This window comes from Scophthalmus maximus, chromosome 8 (genome assembly GCF_022379125.1).
Source record: "Scophthalmus maximus strain ysfricsl-2021 chromosome 8, ASM2237912v1, whole genome shotgun sequence".
Taxonomy (NCBI): Eukaryota; Metazoa; Chordata; class Actinopteri; order Pleuronectiformes; family Scophthalmidae; genus Scophthalmus; species Scophthalmus maximus.
The window spans coordinates 5,851,383-5,869,751 of NC_061522.1; the positions used below are offsets into that span (position 1 = coordinate 5,851,383).

Consider the following 18,369-nt stretch of genomic DNA (forward strand, 5'->3'; position numbering starts at 1 on the left):
AAACAAAAAAAAACACATTTTCCAAGATATCTCTGTAAATGATAGAGACAGTCTAAAGCTTGTATTGATCAGAGCATTGTATCTCCATCATATGATTTCATTAGATTTGTGACGTCACGAAAGAGTCAGAATGTCACGTCATGCATGAAAAATGCATCCCTGCATTTTATAGGACAATACACACAACCTGGAGCTTATGTAGATCGAAAACAAATTCATGATCACATGGTAGACATCACCAAGACGTCCCTTATGAAGTAAAAATGATGTCATATAGTGTTGTTATCGTGGACATAGTTTGAGTATCAGTGACCATCTGCAAAGCTATGAGCGTACAGTGATTATGACCTAGGAGCCCTTTGCTAAGGGCCAAGACGAGTTTACTGAGCAGAGGCACAGCTTCGGTAATTCTCAAGCCGCAGATTAAGACACATTCTTCGTGGCCGGCCACGTTTGTAAAATAATCAGTTTGAGTCCTACACATCTCTCTAATGAGTGGGAGCTTAGCGTGTGAGATTTCCCTTTCACAGTATGCTTTCCTTCAATGACCCATAAACATGCCCCCCCCCCCCCCCCCCCCCCCCCCGTGATTATTGTCTAAATGAGTGTATTTTGTCACAAATTCAGGCACATTCACACATCGGCTGGGTTCATTCCAGCGTTCTTTGGGTGCCATCCAAAAGCAATAGAAAATTATGCAGTAGGAAGTTTGATGCTCATGCTGTTCAGTGCTCAGTGACCTAACCTAAGCCCTGGTTTCTCTGGGAATATGAGAATAAACCCAAAGTGGCGTGTAGTATTATACAGAAATAAATATATATTCCATGGGAAATATTGGACTGTTATAAAAAGGGGTAATGTGAGTGGATCTTAACGATATCAATGCTGCTTTGGGACATTAATTAAATCCCTGTTTGCTGACTGCTGCGACAGTTGACCCACTATCTTGCAAATTCTAATTTTAGCGAGAAGATTGTTTCCATCTGGTTGCTGTTCAATGATTAAAGTAAAAGTAGAGGAAGATTTTCATTGGTAACATCAAAATGGTCAGTTACATGGCTCAGGTAAGATTACATATTACACAGAGCAACCCATGCTTTCTGTGTGTGTGTGTGTGTGTGTGTGTGTGTGTGTGTGTGTGTGTGTGTGTGTGTGTGTGTGTGTGTGTGTGTGTGTGTGTGTGTGTGTGTGTGTGTGTGTGTGTGTGTGTGTGTGTGTGTGTGTGTGTGTGTGTGTGTGTGTGTGTGTGTGAGAGACAGACAGACAGACAGACAGACAGACAGACAGACAGACAGACAGACAGACAGACAGACAGACAGACAGACAGACAGACAGACAGACAGACAGACAGACAGACAGACAGACAGACAGACAATAAGGGATGATATTTAGTGGACCGAATGGTTGTTTCACATATTGAGATGCACCTGTTTTCTGTCCATCATATTATGCAGACTGCACCTTGTATCATCATTATTAGTTCAGAGAATAGGAATGCACCGACCCAACTTTTTAAGTCCCAATAACGATGGATCACTGCTCTGTGGTTTGGTCCAGAATTTCAAATTAAAAAACTACAACTGATACAGAATAAAGCTGCACGTGTAGCTCTCTCATGTGGCTGAAGGTCAAATATCAGTAAAATGCATGAAAGCCTCTCCTGGTTTAAAGTTAAAAATAGATTTCTCTATTCACTTTTTTTTTTCTACAGAATATCAGGACATCAAAAACACCTTTTACTTGGTACAAAAAATTATCCTTTAGTGCAGATACACAGATACAGATTATTTTACCTAAAGTAAAAACCAAATCAATTAAACGTTCATTCACATATAGAGCAATGTATGAATGGAACTTACTCCGAAATAATATTAAACAACAAAAGTTTTTAAAAAATCACTTTAATATTAATTCTTGTAGGAAGTCGGTTAAATGGGCTTTTTGTTGTCACCTATTCTTCATATGTAGATTGATTCGGAGTAGTGTAATGTCCATTTTTTTGGCTTCTGTTTAATTGCGTCAGCCGTAATTTTTTTAACTTTTTGAGTTGTATTTTGTGTAGTGTTTGTGTAAATGTGATGTAATGTCTAATGTTTGTGTATTTCATTTTATGTCATTGTGTAAATTGTAATATCACAAAACAAACTGCAGGAACCCAGGAAGAATAGCTTCTAGCTTATGCTCAAGCTAATGGGGATCCAAATAAACAAACAAACTGATACCTGGGCTTTGGGTTGGCCGATACAGAGTACAGCTCCATTACCGGTGTTTGATTACTAAGCTGTGTGCCTGACTATGTGTAGGAGACTGAGATCGTCCTTTTATGTGTAAAGCCACATCGAGCTAGACTAAGACATTACTTTCATAACTTTGCAAAAATAACTGTAACAAGGAAATGCAGCTTGTTTTCAGCTCCCCCCAAGATAACTTGCCTTCCCTCATGAAAAATGCATGCGCACTGCCAATGTATGAGGCACAGGAGCATGTGCATGTACAGGTAAATATAGAATAACACATAATAGATTTGCATAGATCGCCCCTTCTGTCACTGATACTCGATCCTGCTGTTTGAGTTGCCTCAAAAACTCTCAAAACTAGAAGGACGCTCGAAGAGCACATCACACCCCGAGGCTTATTTCAGCATGTGAGAGAAAGTGAAATACAAAAATATCTGGATCTGCCCGTTTATCCGGACCTGCTCCAAAATTGAACAAGTAGTTTTTGAGTAATCCTGCCGGGAGACAGACAAACTGCGGTGAAAGCATGAGCCCCTTGGCGGAGGCAACAACACAAGCAGAACAAAAAAAAAGCACAGTTCCTGAAATGATGCTGTTCGAAGACAACTGCAGACATAGAGCAACAGTATAATTTCATCTAATCGGAGTCTTGTCCGTGGCTTCTCTTTACATCAAAGCTCAGCATTCACCGTCTTCTGTTTACTCGAGCTCTCTGACAGGAGAACCGCTGGAATGCAGCCGCACTAACCCAATAACCAAAACGACGAGATAACTGGGACTCAAATCTGATTAAATCTGTGTTGATTTATAGTGTGATTTTACAGTGGCGGGCAGCACTCGCAACCTTATACACAGTGTTCAGTGGCAGTGCGGTTCATTGTTCATGTCATATCTCCTAATGGAGCTTTAATGTCAAGAACGGGGACTTCAGCCATGGGAGGAAAGACAAGGATATTCAAGCCTTTGGGTACATTTTAATGGGCTGGACAACAACAGGAAAATGTGTTCCCTATATTAATAGCCGTACCATTGTTACGCTTTGACCTTTGGTGACTGTGCATGCCATTAAAATAGATTAGTGCTTTTGAGAGCTAATGGTGGAATGTGATGTGTTGATGGAGGTACCGACGGACGCGCCCGTCCGTTGGCAACGCAACCCCCAGCCCCCCCCCCCCCCCCCCCCCCCCCTCCGAAATGGTTCCGGAGAGAGCGGGGCCGGGCCCGATAGGCGACCGGATCTGCCCTCCCAAAAAAACTTATCGGCGAACGTAGCAGCCGCACACTACCCTTAATGATCCAAATCAAGAAACTGATCATTCATTCATCACCCATGTCCATTAATTCCACAATGAATCATCCTGTCAAGAGTTCAAATTACCACCCTGTGCCGTAATTTTAGACCAGGTTACCGCGCATGTGCGTGCGTGTGTCTGTTTGGACCAATTTAAGTGTTCAGACTGAGGACATTTGTGCAAAATGCTTATTTTTACCCGATCCCCACTTCTTTAGAGTTGAGGTTAGACTGATAAAACAAGCATTAGAAATGGATTTACGTTAAACGGTGACTAGTTTTGGGAGTGAACTTTTAGTTGTTTGGGGTTAAAGGTAGAATATTTTAAGGGGGAATGACAAGGAGCGAAGGACTGCATGCTGTTATGTTGTGTAGTAGTGGTTAAAAAATTTGTCAATGGCTAAAAATGAGGTTGATGAGATTGGTAAGAGTGAACCAAAAACAGTGGAGTTGAATTTGTGTGTTGAAATTGGTCGGACAAATGAAGTGTTAAGATTCAAGACTAAACAATTCTAGAGAGACTACGTTATATTGGGAAATATTTGTTATTTGCAGCTCTAGTTATGCGTGCAAGATTGAATTTGGTTTGTTTTCATATTTCCTCAAATCCTTCAGGTGTAACACTACAAACTACATTGAACACGAGCTCAACACAGATACATCAGTGTCCATTTGTTCCAGGCCTGGAAAATAGACTGGGAATTTAATGAAAAATAAATAAATATATATATATATGCCACCAGCTTGTCGGTGTCATTGTTGCAGAATATTACGTCTGTTTGTGAGTGTGTGTGAGACACAGACTGGAACAGAGACTGGTTGCATGACAAGCGTGGGTTGATGATTGATGTCTGTCTCCTAGCTGCTTTGTGTGTTTAGACATGATGCTTATTTCCCTTTGTATTTACTGTAAGTTGTCAAAACTTCTTTACACACACACACACACACACACACACACACACACACACACAGTGTTTAAATGAACTTTTGATCTTGTCATCATAATTATGATGGGAAAGGCTGCACAGGAAGCGATGAGAGTTTGAGAGACACATGAATGTAGAAAATACTGGTGATGCAAAAAAAAACCGATATTGGATTTTTAATATAGGGATTAGCGAGAGTATGACATTATGGCTGCTCGGTATGTGACTTTGAAACAGAGCTGCTACATGCAGTAAATAGGAAATTGGAGGATGTGTCCAAAGCTTATGCTTAGTGACACTCATAATAAAGTGGTAAGATAAGCCCTTTAACGACAGCAATAAAATACGGCTCATCTGTTCAAAGCCCACAAATTTGAAAAGACGACATAAAAAAAAAATGCAGAAAGAATCCCAGCTATGGTATAAGGAGATTACAGTGAGCTCTTTCAGATCAATTGGGGTCAGATAGGATGATGGAAATAACTGCTGCACAAACTCATCATATATAATAAAGCTCAACAGATGCTGAAGCTCTGGTCTGACCTCAATTTTCTTGGGAACTGCCATAATATATCAAAAAATACAAAGGTTTGCTTGTTTTAAGATAGTTACATAACATTGCTCTCTTTTTTTCATGGAGAACTTGTCATAAGATCCTGCATCTTGCATATTATTTTAATAACCATCACAATAGTTATATGTACTATGGATTGGAATTGTCACTTGAAATTTAAATGTGAACATTAGCACAGCTCACTGAATGCTAACCAGTAAAGCTATTAACAGAGGCAATGTCACTAATAGGTCAACACAAGACCGTCAGTTATTATATGCTATTAATAAAATACACCTAGGTATTTGTATGTTGACTCACAACACAACTGCATTTACACGTGTGTTCAAGGTGCACATCTACCTGCGGTCTGGGAGTTGAAGGTGAACTGGTTTCCAGATAGACGATGATGTCCGGAGTGGCCCGAAGGGTTTAGCGGATCGGCAAGAGTGACACTGCAAATATTTCAACCAAAACAAGATCCTGAAGTTGTAGCAGCTGTCATGAAAAAGTGGAGCAAACAGCACTCATAGCACACACATAGCACTCAAACACACACACACACACACACACACACACACATTCACACCCGGCATCAGCTGTGCTGTGTGTGATAAGCTCTTTTAAGTCCCACCATGTATGAAACTGCCTGCACAACCGTAAAGTATATTAATAGTTAATTGAAAATAACCTCAGCTCCAGGCATAAATATTTACTTTTGCTTGTACTGTATGTAAATTACATTTTATTTTCAATTATGAGTAAAAAAAAAAATACATATGGTGATTAATTGTATTTCTTTAGTATACAAAATGCATTTCCTGTATCTAAATTATATTGTATTCATACATCCATTTTCTGACGCTTATCCGGGTTCAGATTGCGGTGGCAGCAGGTCAAACAAAATAGTCCAGATGTCCCTCTCCCCAGCAACATTTTCCATCTCCTCCTGGGGGATCCCGAGGCTTTCCCAGGCCAGATGAGATATGTAATCTCCCCAGCACGTTTTGGGTCTACCCTGGGGCGTCCTATCAATTGGACGTGCCCAGAATGCCTCCAACGGGAGGCGCCTAGGAGGCATCCTAATCAAATGCCTGAACCACCTCAACTGACTCCTTTCAATGTGACAGAGAAGCGACTCTACTCCGAGCTCCCCGCGGAGCGTTCTCTGCCCTATCTGTAAGGCAGAGCCTCTTTTCAGCTGCTTGTGTCTGCAATCTCGTTCCTTCAGTCACTGCCAAAAGCTCATGACCAGTTTTGAGTTCCACTGTTGAATCGAGAGCTTTGCCTTCCTTCTCTTCTCCCCAATGTTTCCCCAATCTTTTTGTCAATCTCCCGCTCCGTTCTAACCTCCCTCACGAACCTCCCACGAACGAGATACTTTGAGGCCTCCGTCCCGACCAAAGAGGTGCCAAGCCCCATTTTTTTTTTGCAAATTTGGAAAGAAAATCAAGGGGTTTGGAGATGGTATTGATTTGGCATACTACTGAAGGTTTGATTATTATTTCTGTGAACACTAGAGTCAAAGACGTGTTCAGCATTTAAATTAAGATGTGTTAAAACCATTGAAATCCAGAGGACGGAATGTGTATGCGTGTTCAAAGTTCTCAAAGTTGTAATTTTTAACCGGAATATTCTGGATTTTACTGAAGCTGCGGTTCTTATTGTACAGTAACCTTGATGACCTTGAAGCATGATGAGGGTGCTAATTTCATAACGGGTGGCAATAACTCCTCATTAAATACTTGCTTTACAGGGACCTAAATGACATAAATGGGCTCAATTCAATTCTGACAGGATCAAGCTGCTTGGTAATTGCAAATGGGAATCCAAGCACCTGTGTGTGTGTGTGTGTGTGTGTGTGTGTGTGTGTGTGTGTGTGTGTGTGTGTGTGTGTGTGTGTGTGTGTGTGTGTGTGTGTGTGTGTGTGTGTGTGTGTGTGTGTGTGTGTGTGTGTGTGTGTGTGTGTGTGTGTGTGTGTGTGTGTGTGTGTGTGTGTGTGTGTGTGTGTGTGTGTGAGATATATGAGTGCTTGGAGGAGACCTCATCTATTGTTAAAAATATTTTTATAATATTTGATTATTGGTATTATTATTTACATTTTGTTAAATAAATTTGATAGTATTTAATCAAATTGTCTTTAGGTCCAAGCACCATCACTGTAGGATTGTCAGTGTGATGGAGACATCCATGTTTATAATGTTAATAAACGTAATTCATGTAGCACCTACCGAAACACAGTTACAACGTCCTTTGCGAGTTAAAAATGAGGAATTGAAGGCAAAGGGGGCCAAGAGGACATTAGTCAACATTAGGGTAGAAATATAAAAGTAAAATGTTACAAATGAGAAGAGTAAAAACACTATAAAACAAATGATTAAAATGGTAAGGTCAGAGCCAAAAAAGTGTTAAAATGCTAAAATAATGAATTGAAATGACAGTTTACCACCGAATCCTGTGAGTAAAACATAACCTGGATATCAAATGCAAAGGATGAAGCGCATTTCTTTGAACGGAAATTGATCATCAAGCACATAAGCTAAAAAAACAAAAACATTCTAGCCTCAGGGTTTACTTTCGTTGTATCTGACCTAACTGCATCACTGTCACTCCTTTTAGCCAGCCCTCTTGCGCCCACAGACTTTGCATAGGGATGATGTCACAAGTACAAATAGCTTTTTCTGGGCTCTGTTCACCTTGTTTGCCTTTGGAGGCGTCCTGGCACCTCCAGTTGTACCGACACGTCTTTTATAATGGCAGATAATGGAGAGAAGGATTAGAGTCAAATCGCGATGCATTCAACGTTTTAGCCACATCTCAACCAAAGGCACCTGGACCTCTTTGTCCCTGGATCTTTCTTCAAAGAACTAATGGTTTTCCGGCAGGCCATTGTTCACCTGTGTTTCCACTGTGGTGAGATTAGGCTCAATCAAAGGTCGGTGACTTTCGTTGAGTTCCCCCGTTGAGTGGGGGGGGGGGGGTAAAATGATTTCCCCAGAACTTCATTTAGACCCTGGCCACTGGGGGGGGAGCACACAGTTACTCCAAAGGTTCCTACTTCCTTGGGAAAGTTCATGAGTTGGAAATGCAGCTTTTGTCACCAACCCCTGAGAACTGCCTCTTTCACAAAGGCTTGCATATGAATTTTGCCTAGACCATTTTATGGCATACACCACATTTGTTGCTGTTCCATTTCTTAACTAGTCGGTTCATTTCTTAAACACTCACTGCAGGATTTAAGGTCCCGTGGGCACAAACGTTAGACTGTCAGACTTCAGCTTATCATTTTAGCTATCATGCCTCGGTGCCATGTAAATTTCTAAAAGCCTTGAGCGTTGTCATCCGCGAACCTGCTGGAGCACAACTAGGAGCGGAATTGGGCATTTGAACAGCCTCCTTGTGACCATCCGCAGACAGTCCCTCTTTTCATCTATACAAGAGCTCTCTGTCTGCAGTGCTGCATGTGTGTACGCTCTTGCGTAACTGGTGTGACTTTTGTTGTCCTTCTTACCGATTTGAACTTTGTCTTAGGGAAATGAAGCAATATCGGCAAATGAAGATAGAGACGTGGTTTGTGTTCCGTCTTCTGTTCCGGGTTGAGTTGATGATCAAATCTGCTGAAGCACACATTTAGGAAAACAATAACCATGGCAATCAGGCAGATGATCAATTTTGTTGTTGTTGTTGTTGTTGTTGTTGTTGTTGTTGTTGTTGCTGCCTTACAACTGGGACATAGGTGAAGCACCCCCAGGGTTTTGGGCTTTGTATGTGGGTGGGTGTTTTGAGAGTTACAGAAAGAGCGAAGCAGTGGTCACCATGACACTGTACTCAAACTTATCCCATGTGTCCTGGTTGACCTTCAAGTCTGTCTCCCCCTATCTGGGTCAACCCATCAGCCCCCGGCCAGGCTCTGCCTTTCAGACACTTACTCAGACTGGAGTCACCTGTGAAATAGTGAGGCAGGATGGAAGGGGGGTTAAAAGGGACCACGTCCAAAATCTGTTTTCAGCAGACCATTTGTCTGAAGTGGGTTTGAACATGCCGTGCAGACTTTCACTCAGGAAATAAAGTAGTTCATTCTGAAATTCTGGCCCTTATTTTTGGCGATTGTAATGTTGTGTGCATTCTCAGTGTGTGTTCGTAAAGTTCTTGTGAACTCGGATGTTCCAGTTTGGTTCAGAAAGTGTGCCCTTTGTGGTTGGTGACACTAAGCTTCACAAAACACAGTATAGTATTCAACATTTACAGTTTTTTTGTAGAAATTAATCTCCAACAGCAGCCTGAATTGTCTCTATAATGTAGGAAGGACATTGACGTGTTTACAGGCACTCTACTAGCAGTCTTTCAAACTGCCCTCAGCCTCAGATTGGCGTTGTCCTACTTCTTCATGTCCTTTAGTTTACACTTGAATGGTAAAAGGAAGAATATGCTTTCTGTGCATTGAACTGTATAGACAATATCGAGTTTTTTCTGGCGTTTATAACAGACGCTGCAGCTGAACCACCGAGTGCAGCTCACTGGGGAGCAGCTGGAGTACTGTAAATCGTCGCAGCACCAGCAGCTAGAGCTGTGGCCACATGGTTCACCCAACACACAGCTCCTGAGGGGGTCTGCAGCACTGTATCTCCCCCCCCACACACACACACACAGTGACCCAATGTCCGTCAAGTGTGATGGAAAGACAAAGCCTTGCGCATCTATGACTAAAGATGACAATACTGGTGTTTAAACGAGACATTAGAGATGCGGATATTGTTGAATTTCACGCGTGGCCTAACGGGTACATTTTTTTCGTACCCTGTTATGCCACTAGTTCATGACACACGAAGCCTGTGTAATCAGATTGACAACATGACATTGGACAACTTGTCTAGGGGGCTTTATCTGGAAGACGTGACTGGTCCTGTCAGGCTGTGTCAGGCCACCAGCTGTGGGGGCCTGGCTGACATCCAGTGTGACACCACCCGTGGTGTTTTGTCATCTCTGCTCCCTGACCAGAGGAAGTAAGTGCGGCGGACAGGTATTTTCACAACACATGATCCTCAAAATTGCAGCGGTGGCTGTAAGAAAGAAGCCCAGCAATTTGAGATTGAGCGTGCTTACCTTATTTTTTTTATTTTTGTAAGTGGTTGGCTCTCTGATTGACCTCCCTGGATCTGTGACGTTGTTAAAGTTCCCTCGAAATGCAGGAAACACACCAAAACAGTGTCAAGCAGAACAAAAGCTCGTTTATTTTCCTTGCATGAAGCAGAGGTTAAAAAGTCTTGACTCAAGATCTGGACATTATGCCTTTGGCAAAATGTCTGAAAATGCACCACTGTTTGGAAAAAAAGCTGGATAAAGGCCGGTGTGTGTGTTGACTTGGAGAATATCTCCAAAGGAATCTCGTGTCCACTGGGAGAAGTTTCTGTGACGGATTTAAAGAATAACATCCATTTCTAAGGTAGTGACAAATAGTCTTGCATTAAATTACAGCCCACAAAGAGAAATGCTGTGTCGTCACGGTCATTCTGAAGGGGGGTGGGGGGGGTTTGCCTGTGTGAGTGTTAACGGTGGTGATTAACACTTGATTGTGACATTTAAATATCCTGCAGGCTGCTCGGGGCCAGCTGCTTTTTTGAAAACGGCCTTCGCGCTCGGCGTGAACTAGAATCAGGCTATCGGTGCATAATGCTGCTCTCCACTTTACTGTTTCTGTTTCCCTCGCAGAGAGGGGGCACTTAAGGTCAGTTTGTAAATCCGTCCTTTCCTTCGCACACCAGGGGTAGGAATAAACCACTCCTGCCTTTAATCCATATCGAAAAGTGCTTCCTCCCTTTTTCACCGTCCTTTCAACAGCTAGAAAAAAACCCATCCTGTATTAAAGAAGGCTATTGATAGATTTTGCCTTCCCTGTTTTTGTTTTTGATGTACTGTGTGTTCCGTGTGTTTGTGCACTCATCTTGAAATAGGTTCTGTCAGAGAAGTGAGGAGATTAAGCAGGCCTAGAGTCTCCTCATCCGAGCCTGTCGCTGGCTTCATTCATAAACACAATATCCGCAAATCCAATAGTGACCCAGGGACATGATCACTCTGCTTCTTCACAGGGCTGCCTTCAACTCTCTCTCTCTCATTCTGTTGTTACTCCTCTCCGGTTTCCTTTGCCTCTCTTTTCTGCCTCTGTGTCTCTTTCTCTTTGGATTATTATAAATACAGTTCAAGTTAAGTTCCACCGTCACAGTTGTTGTTTTGTGTGTGCTTTTGTCACATTTCTGTGTGCACACCCGGGAGCTGCCACCCTATTTCTGCCGGATGGATTGCCATGATAATCCGATTTGTTTTGGGGAGTTTTTTTTTGAGAGATATTTTGAGTGAAATCCACAAGACTCTGACACACACACACACACACACACAAACACACATTTAAACCCATCATATGCTTTCATAAAGATGAGTCCTTTCATCAAGGGCTCATCTTTGGCACAGTTACTGATTGCTGAATCATGTATGGGCAGCCACATCGCATTAATGATGAAAGAAAATCCACGAGAAGTTTTTTTTTTTTTCCGAGGGGTAAATACATCGCAGCCTCTGTTTTTAAGTCACAGTGGCCGAGACCATCACGAAGTACAAGGTCATGGCGGCCTGGTGACTGAATATGTATCCAAGGTTTCTGTGCAAAATGTTCCAACAAAGGTGGAATTAAAGTCGGAGGGGTGTGGTGATTTATTTTCCCTCTGTAACATTGTCTGAGGATATGTAGCATCACAAATAAGTGTTTGAGAAAGTTGAATTTATGTTCATGGGGATAGTTTTAATGCTTCCCCCCACCCCTTTTATCATTTTTAGATTTTTTTTATTTTTTTTTTGATCTGGGCATTTGTGCATTTAGATCTGGCACCGCACTTCGGCTTGGCACTTTCCAAATTAGAGGTCACAGACAAAACACGTCTCCGCTGTTGCCTCGTAATGGTCGAGGAGATTCGATCAGTTTAGGGAAAGTCTTTCATGTTGCCTGAAGGATATTGGGATTGATGCATTCAACTTTTTTTCATTGGGGTTCTCTCAAGGTGTCCTTCCATTTAAACTTGTCATCATAGCTTTTGCATCCACCCACTGGGGGAACCGCCAAATTGAAAGCTAACTGTGGTTGCACTTAAAAACGGATCGGGTTTTCAGTATAGAAGACCCATATTTCTGGCAACTATAAACACCTTGTCTTGTGCCACCTCTCCGTGGTATACCTCTTCCATAGTGTATAATCACTGTGTGAAAATCCCAAAAAGTAAATTTCAAGGTCAGGAAAACCGCCGTGCCGCCGTGAGAATGGAGCCCTTTGTAATTTCAATTCATAGTATGAGAAATGCGTTTGACTACACAGTATATGGAATGTAATTATAATAAAGATGTACATACCCTTGACATATTGAAATGAATTCATGTTCCTGGGGTGGTTTCTCACACATTATCATACATTAAAATGAACATTCTGCAGCATGTGATGCCGGAGGGTGCCACACTCAAGAGGCTTACATGTTTTTTTCCCTGCACATTCATTCTGACCCCGCTAACTTCCCCCCGACAAGGTATGCAGTCGGACCTGACTTGTGACCGCGGGTAATGAAATGCCTAGTTCATTAGTGTAGCGAGGACAAAGGGGCCGGAGAGTCCAAGACGTCTTATTCAGAGGTGCTCCACCTGCTGCAAACCTTCAGCACGTGCACATGGATCCTCCGATTTTGCTGTATACACGATTCTGTCTAGTCTACCAACCGCTCACAATCTGGAGTTAAACCGAACACCCACTCTTTCTGCTCTTCAACTATCATCAGAACCATTTTTAAGCATCATAAGATTTCCTGAGCCTAACAGTTGGTAGACGGCTGTCGGCACAGACTGTCTGTAGGTTGACGTCTTTGAAGAATATCTTTAAATCTAATCCAGCTCAAAGACAGTTTTATTCAGTAGGTTAAAGATTCAAAGTTCAAGTTCTGAGCAGTTTTCTTATTCTTCTTTTTTTTCAATACAGCTCCTGAATTGCATTATTAATGATAGTCTGGCATATGCAGTGAGAAAAATGCAGAGATGGACGATTGAAGTGGTATAAATCCAGGGGAGGATACAAAACAACTTGAGATTATTTGGGTTTCACAGGAAAATAGACCGTAGTTCAACAATGCACTAAAATGTCTGTGAAGAAAACCCATGAAATCAGTTACAGTCTCGATATGACAGGGAGCTGTCCTTACAAACTGTGCAGTTTGGCCGTCAGACATAAAGGTGACAACATTTCCAAGGACCACTGACAGAAAGTTCTGCTGAGGCGGCGCATTTTGAATGGCAGCACTCAGCGCATCGCTCGCCGGGCAACGTGTCAAAAATACCGGGAGACGTCACAGCTCGAAATCCAGCATGACTCCAAAGAAACGATTAAAAAAAAATGTGACTCTCGGCTCAGCACTAGTCTAAGAACATCCCTGCTGTACAGCGTGAACGTGGCAGCAGTCTCGTGCTCTTTTTCAGCACAGAGCGAACGGGGAACAGGGAATAATAAATGCGGCCTAATGTTGAAGCCTTATGTTATGGGCAGTCTGTATTCCCACAGGAGGGGATGTTCGGCGAACTCAGTCGCAGGAGACTGTGAATTCAGGGTCGTACTGATTAAATGTAGATCAGGTTTTGGCTTGGACTTAATTTGGGCTAATGCCCAATTACGGGGAATAACCATATAATTGGTGCGCCCTCTGGCTTGGCCAGTGTTGCCGTATGTTGATGTCTGGGGAGGGAGGGAGGGGAGGTCAGCGCTGCAAGACAAAAGTGCAGGAGGAGCTGACGGGAGTAAATAAAACACACTGATTAGTGAGTGAAGATGGCAAATGGAAAGTTTTAATCCTTTTTACCTGATTTGATTCAAAAGAATGGGGGGACATCTGTGAATGGAGAGGAGCCAAGAAGAGGTGGGGCTTAAATGATTAAATGAAAGTAGTCAATGAACACGAAGCAGCAAGAGATTTAAGAATAAAACGGTCTCCCCGACTGCACTTACGACAAGCTCCGTTTCAAGTCACAGCCCCCTCCCGTGTCACAGCAACGGCTGCAGGACAAGAAAGTGACGGTCCTCGTATGACCCAGTAAAAACCTGGTCTTTAATCCCTTTGGAAAATCTGTGGACAGACCTCAGTGTGGCTGCTAAAGATGCTTCACTTCCAGCCCGACTAAGCCAGAGAAAACTCCACCGTGTAAAATGTATTCCTAAATGCTTCGTGCTGATAGAGACCCAAAGATGTCCTCACTGCAAAAAAAATACATTTTCAAAGTATTGACATTGATTGCATCAGTAGCTCGGAAGCTACAGTGGCAACATGCTCCGACGGGCTTCATTTGCACCTAAATCCTAACAGGAATTGGTTGAAAGAAGAAAAAAAAAAGGGACACAGCACCAGGCCATATCTGTCCTCGAGCCAAATGAAAACTCTGGAGCGATGCGTCAATCACAAGCCTGGTCACAGTGACAGCGAATGCGAGACAGCTTAAAAGAACCAGCTGCCTGTAGGCCTTTCACAACATGACCTTGAAAGGGTGGGGTGGTTAAAACGTGAGTGGTTTGGATTTGAAATCCTCTAAAAGGGTTGGTACAGTGAAGAACTTGTTCTCATGTGGCAGTATGAAGCCATCACGATACTACCCCCACCCCCCCCACCCCCCCACACACACACACCCATACGATTGTTTCTGTAAAAATTGGTAGGCGCCTGTAATGTGCCCAGGTGAACAAAAGACGAATGCCCCATATATCCTCACCCCCTTAGTCCTCACAAAGATAGAAGTATAATCCCACATACCCACACACACACACTCACACACACATCTATATAGTAAAGCCCTGAAACAGCCACAGGATCGTGTGACAACAGCGGGTGCACTTAATTCCCTATAGAGGGCAGCTGAATGACAACTTAATTAATATCCGCACGTGATCCCTGGCGTTCGAGGGCTCGGTATGTTTAACGACACATAGGAGGCTGAACGGGCTGAACAGTCGCGTGCGTCTAACGCTCAGGTGAGACTGACAGATCTGCCTGAAGGTTGTGGATGGATGGGGGGGGTGGTCGCCTGTTATTGACGGACCAAACGTCAGCGGCGAAATCAATCCGCCTCTCGCGATTGTGGAGATTTGCGACGTGCTTAGTTCCCTGCCGACACGCAGTCAATGCATCACATCACCCGTGACAGGGTGTTGTCATACGGGAGAAAAACTGAATGCGGACTTGTCATTAGCACTCGTAACATGGGAGCTTGGTACTGTTCACGCAACACATTCCACTGATGTACTGTACAAGTGACAGCTGTGCAAATGCCGCGTGGCTGCGTGTTAGCATCCTTCAATATCCCAATGAAAGGCCACTCGGCCGTAACAAAAAAAACCCCTAACCCTCAGGCACGGAGCATAATGAGACATTGGCTCTTTTGTCTCCTCAAAGTTCATGTCATGTATTTCACTTGACGGAGGCTGAAGATCACAGTCCGTCAGCGTGTTCTCCAACAGTGCCACGTGTACACGTTTCCACCAGTTCGGCGACAAAGAATACACTTGCGTGCCATCGATTGCCGAGCCTCCCTGCAGATCGCATTCGCGCGACAGGCACAATCACGAGTTCCTTGCCGCAATTAGAAAAAAACGCACTATTCGGTTACAGTGACTCCCTCCCTTTCATTATTCACCGCCACCAAAAGGTGACGATTGAATGCAAATTGCACTCACGCATGTAAACATTAATTCACCAAGCGGAAATTGTTTTTATGTTCTACACACAAGCAGAAAAATGTGCAGATGCATTCCCCTCTCAACATCCAGCCTCGAGGCCCCCTTTTTTTTCCTGTGGCTTATGTAACAAAGCAGCAACAAAAACAAATGGATGTCTCCAAAGTACTTGGCTGGTGTTTTGGGGGGGTTTTTGCATGTTTTAGCATATTTACAAATTATGTGCACTGGAATTGCTGCCGACCATTTTTTTTTTTCTTCCAAAACCTACCATGAAGCATTTTGGATTCTCAGATGGGAGAGTCCTTCCTGCTGGCTGATTTTTCTTTTTTTCTTTTTTTTTTCTTTTTTTCGAATGCCAGTTCAGTGTGAACACGAAGAGCCTTGAACTTTGATTTTGATTAAAACACAGAATGTATATATATATATATATATGTTTTTTGTTCTGCGATTTTGACGTTTTGTCCTCTTAGTCGAAATTTGACAGGTGTAACAAAGTAAATACCAGAAAACATTGGTTCAGTAATTATCGAAAATCCAAAATTTCGGTCATTCTCAGTCATTCGGACGACGAGATTGCTCTGCGTTTGCTTGTCAGTGACTCCCATCTGTGTTATCTTTCTGCAGGGAACATCTTTGTGGTGAGTCTGGCGGTGGCGGACCTCGTGGTGGCCATCTACCCGTACCCGCTGGTCCTCACCTCCATCTTCCACAATGGCTGGAACCTGGGTTACGTCCACTGCCAAATCAGCGGCTTCCTCATGGGCGTCAGCGTCATCGGCTCCATCTTCAACATCACCGGCATTGCCATCAACAGATACTGTTACATCTGCCACAGCCTCAAATATGATAAACTGTACAGTGACAAGAACTCTGTCTGCTATGTGATGCTGATCTGGGCCCTGACTGTGGTGGCCATCGTGCCCAACCTCTTTGTGGGTTCGCTGCAGTATGACCCGCGAGTTTACTCCTGCACCTTCGCGCAGTCGGCCAGCTCGGCGTACACCATCGCCGTGGTTTTCTTTCACTTCATCTTACCTATCATGATTGTCACCTACTGCTACCTGCGCATCTGGATTCTGGTCATACAGGTGAGGCGGCGGGTCAAACCCGACAATCGGCCCAAGCTGACGCCGCACGACGTCAGGAACTTTGTCACCATGTTCGTGGTGTTTGTGCTCTTCGCCGTCTGCTGGGCGCCGCTCAACTTCATCGGCCTGGCCGTGGCGATCAAGCCGGAGGTGGTGATTCCCCTCATCCCCGAGTGGTTGTTTGTGGCCAGCTACTTCATGGCCTACTTCAACAGCTGCCTTAACGCCATCGTGTACGGCGTGCTGAACCAGAACTTCCGGCGAGAGTACAAGCGCATTGTGGTGTCCGTGTGCACGGCTCGCATCTTCTTACAGGAGAGCTCGAACGACGCGGTGGAGAGGCTCAAGAGTAAACCGTCGCCACTCATGACCAACAATAACCAGGTCAAGGTGGACTCCGTCTGACTGGGAACTCGAGGAACACTGAGAGGACACAAACACATATGATGTGACTTACAATTAAAAAAAAATTAAAATAAATAAAAGATGAGAGAGATAAAATACCAAAAATAATTATCAAGCAGCTTCTGTCCTCCGGGCTGTTCACGGACTGTCATACGGTGCTATCTGACCTCTGAACAATCACAGTAACTCCAGGGGTGCATATTATCTTTGTCTTTTACCAAGCACTTTGGTTTGACTCTGCAGTATCTGTAGTACAGTAAATATACAGTATATGATGTTTTGGTTTTGTTTTCATGTTTACAGTGATGATATACATGTATCATGCATTATACAAGTATTTATTTTGTATGAAGTGTCATGTAGATATATACATAACTATATATATACATATACAGTACAATATATCAGGTTCCAGTTAAATGAAGACAGAGTTTTAAGGTCAATGGGGAAAAAAATTCTACAAAACATGGTTGAAAATATAACGACAAGTTTATAAACGAAGTAAAAAAACGATTTTAATAACCTCATTTGTGACACTGTAACACTAATTGAGCGCAAGCAATGTGGGCTGCTGCTGTAATATTATTATTATAATTATCCCCTGAAATACTGTCCCTTTCATTAGGTGGAATATATATTTTCATAAGAAAGAAATCTCTCTCTTTCTCTCTCTCTCTCTATCTTTGCCAATTTGTGAGCTCATTATACTGTATGCATGGATATCAGGAATTGTTCATATGCAAAATAAAAATCTGATATTGATGGAGGATGCGCTCCGGTCCCGTGTTCAGTTTACTCACCTGCACATGTTGATTCTGGAGTTCAGTAAATGCATTGTGGAGTTCCAGTTTTAGAAAACTTCCAAGGTCGTTGACAAACTGGCATTTTAACCAGATTATCGAAAAAAACCACTGGATGTGGATGTGAAAGTGCACGTGGGCATGGCATGGATGTTTCCAACCGACAGATCGAGTAGTAATTTTACAATGTTACAAAGGAACAAGTTGGAAGTTAACTGAGAAGAATGATGGTAAAACAGGGCCCATTGTTCAATTAGCCTGTAATTCACCTCAAATCCACGTGGTGTGGTTTTTTTTTCATAAACTGTGATCAGTATTTTAAACA

General features: G+C 43.0%; 1 protein-coding gene across 1 annotated transcript in view; it reads left to right on the forward strand.

The window, feature by feature from the left end:
* The window catches only part of mtnr1aa (melatonin receptor 1A a), a 30,199-nt gene extending 12,188 nt beyond the window's left edge, over nucleotides 1–18,011 (forward strand). The window contains exon 2 of the mRNA XM_035638328.2: nucleotides 16,376–18,011. Coding sequence (XP_035494221.2) covers nucleotides 16,376–17,244 — 869 coding nt within the window. The 3' untranslated portion in view covers nucleotides 17,245–18,011. The remainder of the gene's footprint in view (nucleotides 1–16,375) is intronic.
* The last annotated feature ends 358 nt before the right edge of the window (nucleotides 18,012–18,369 follow it).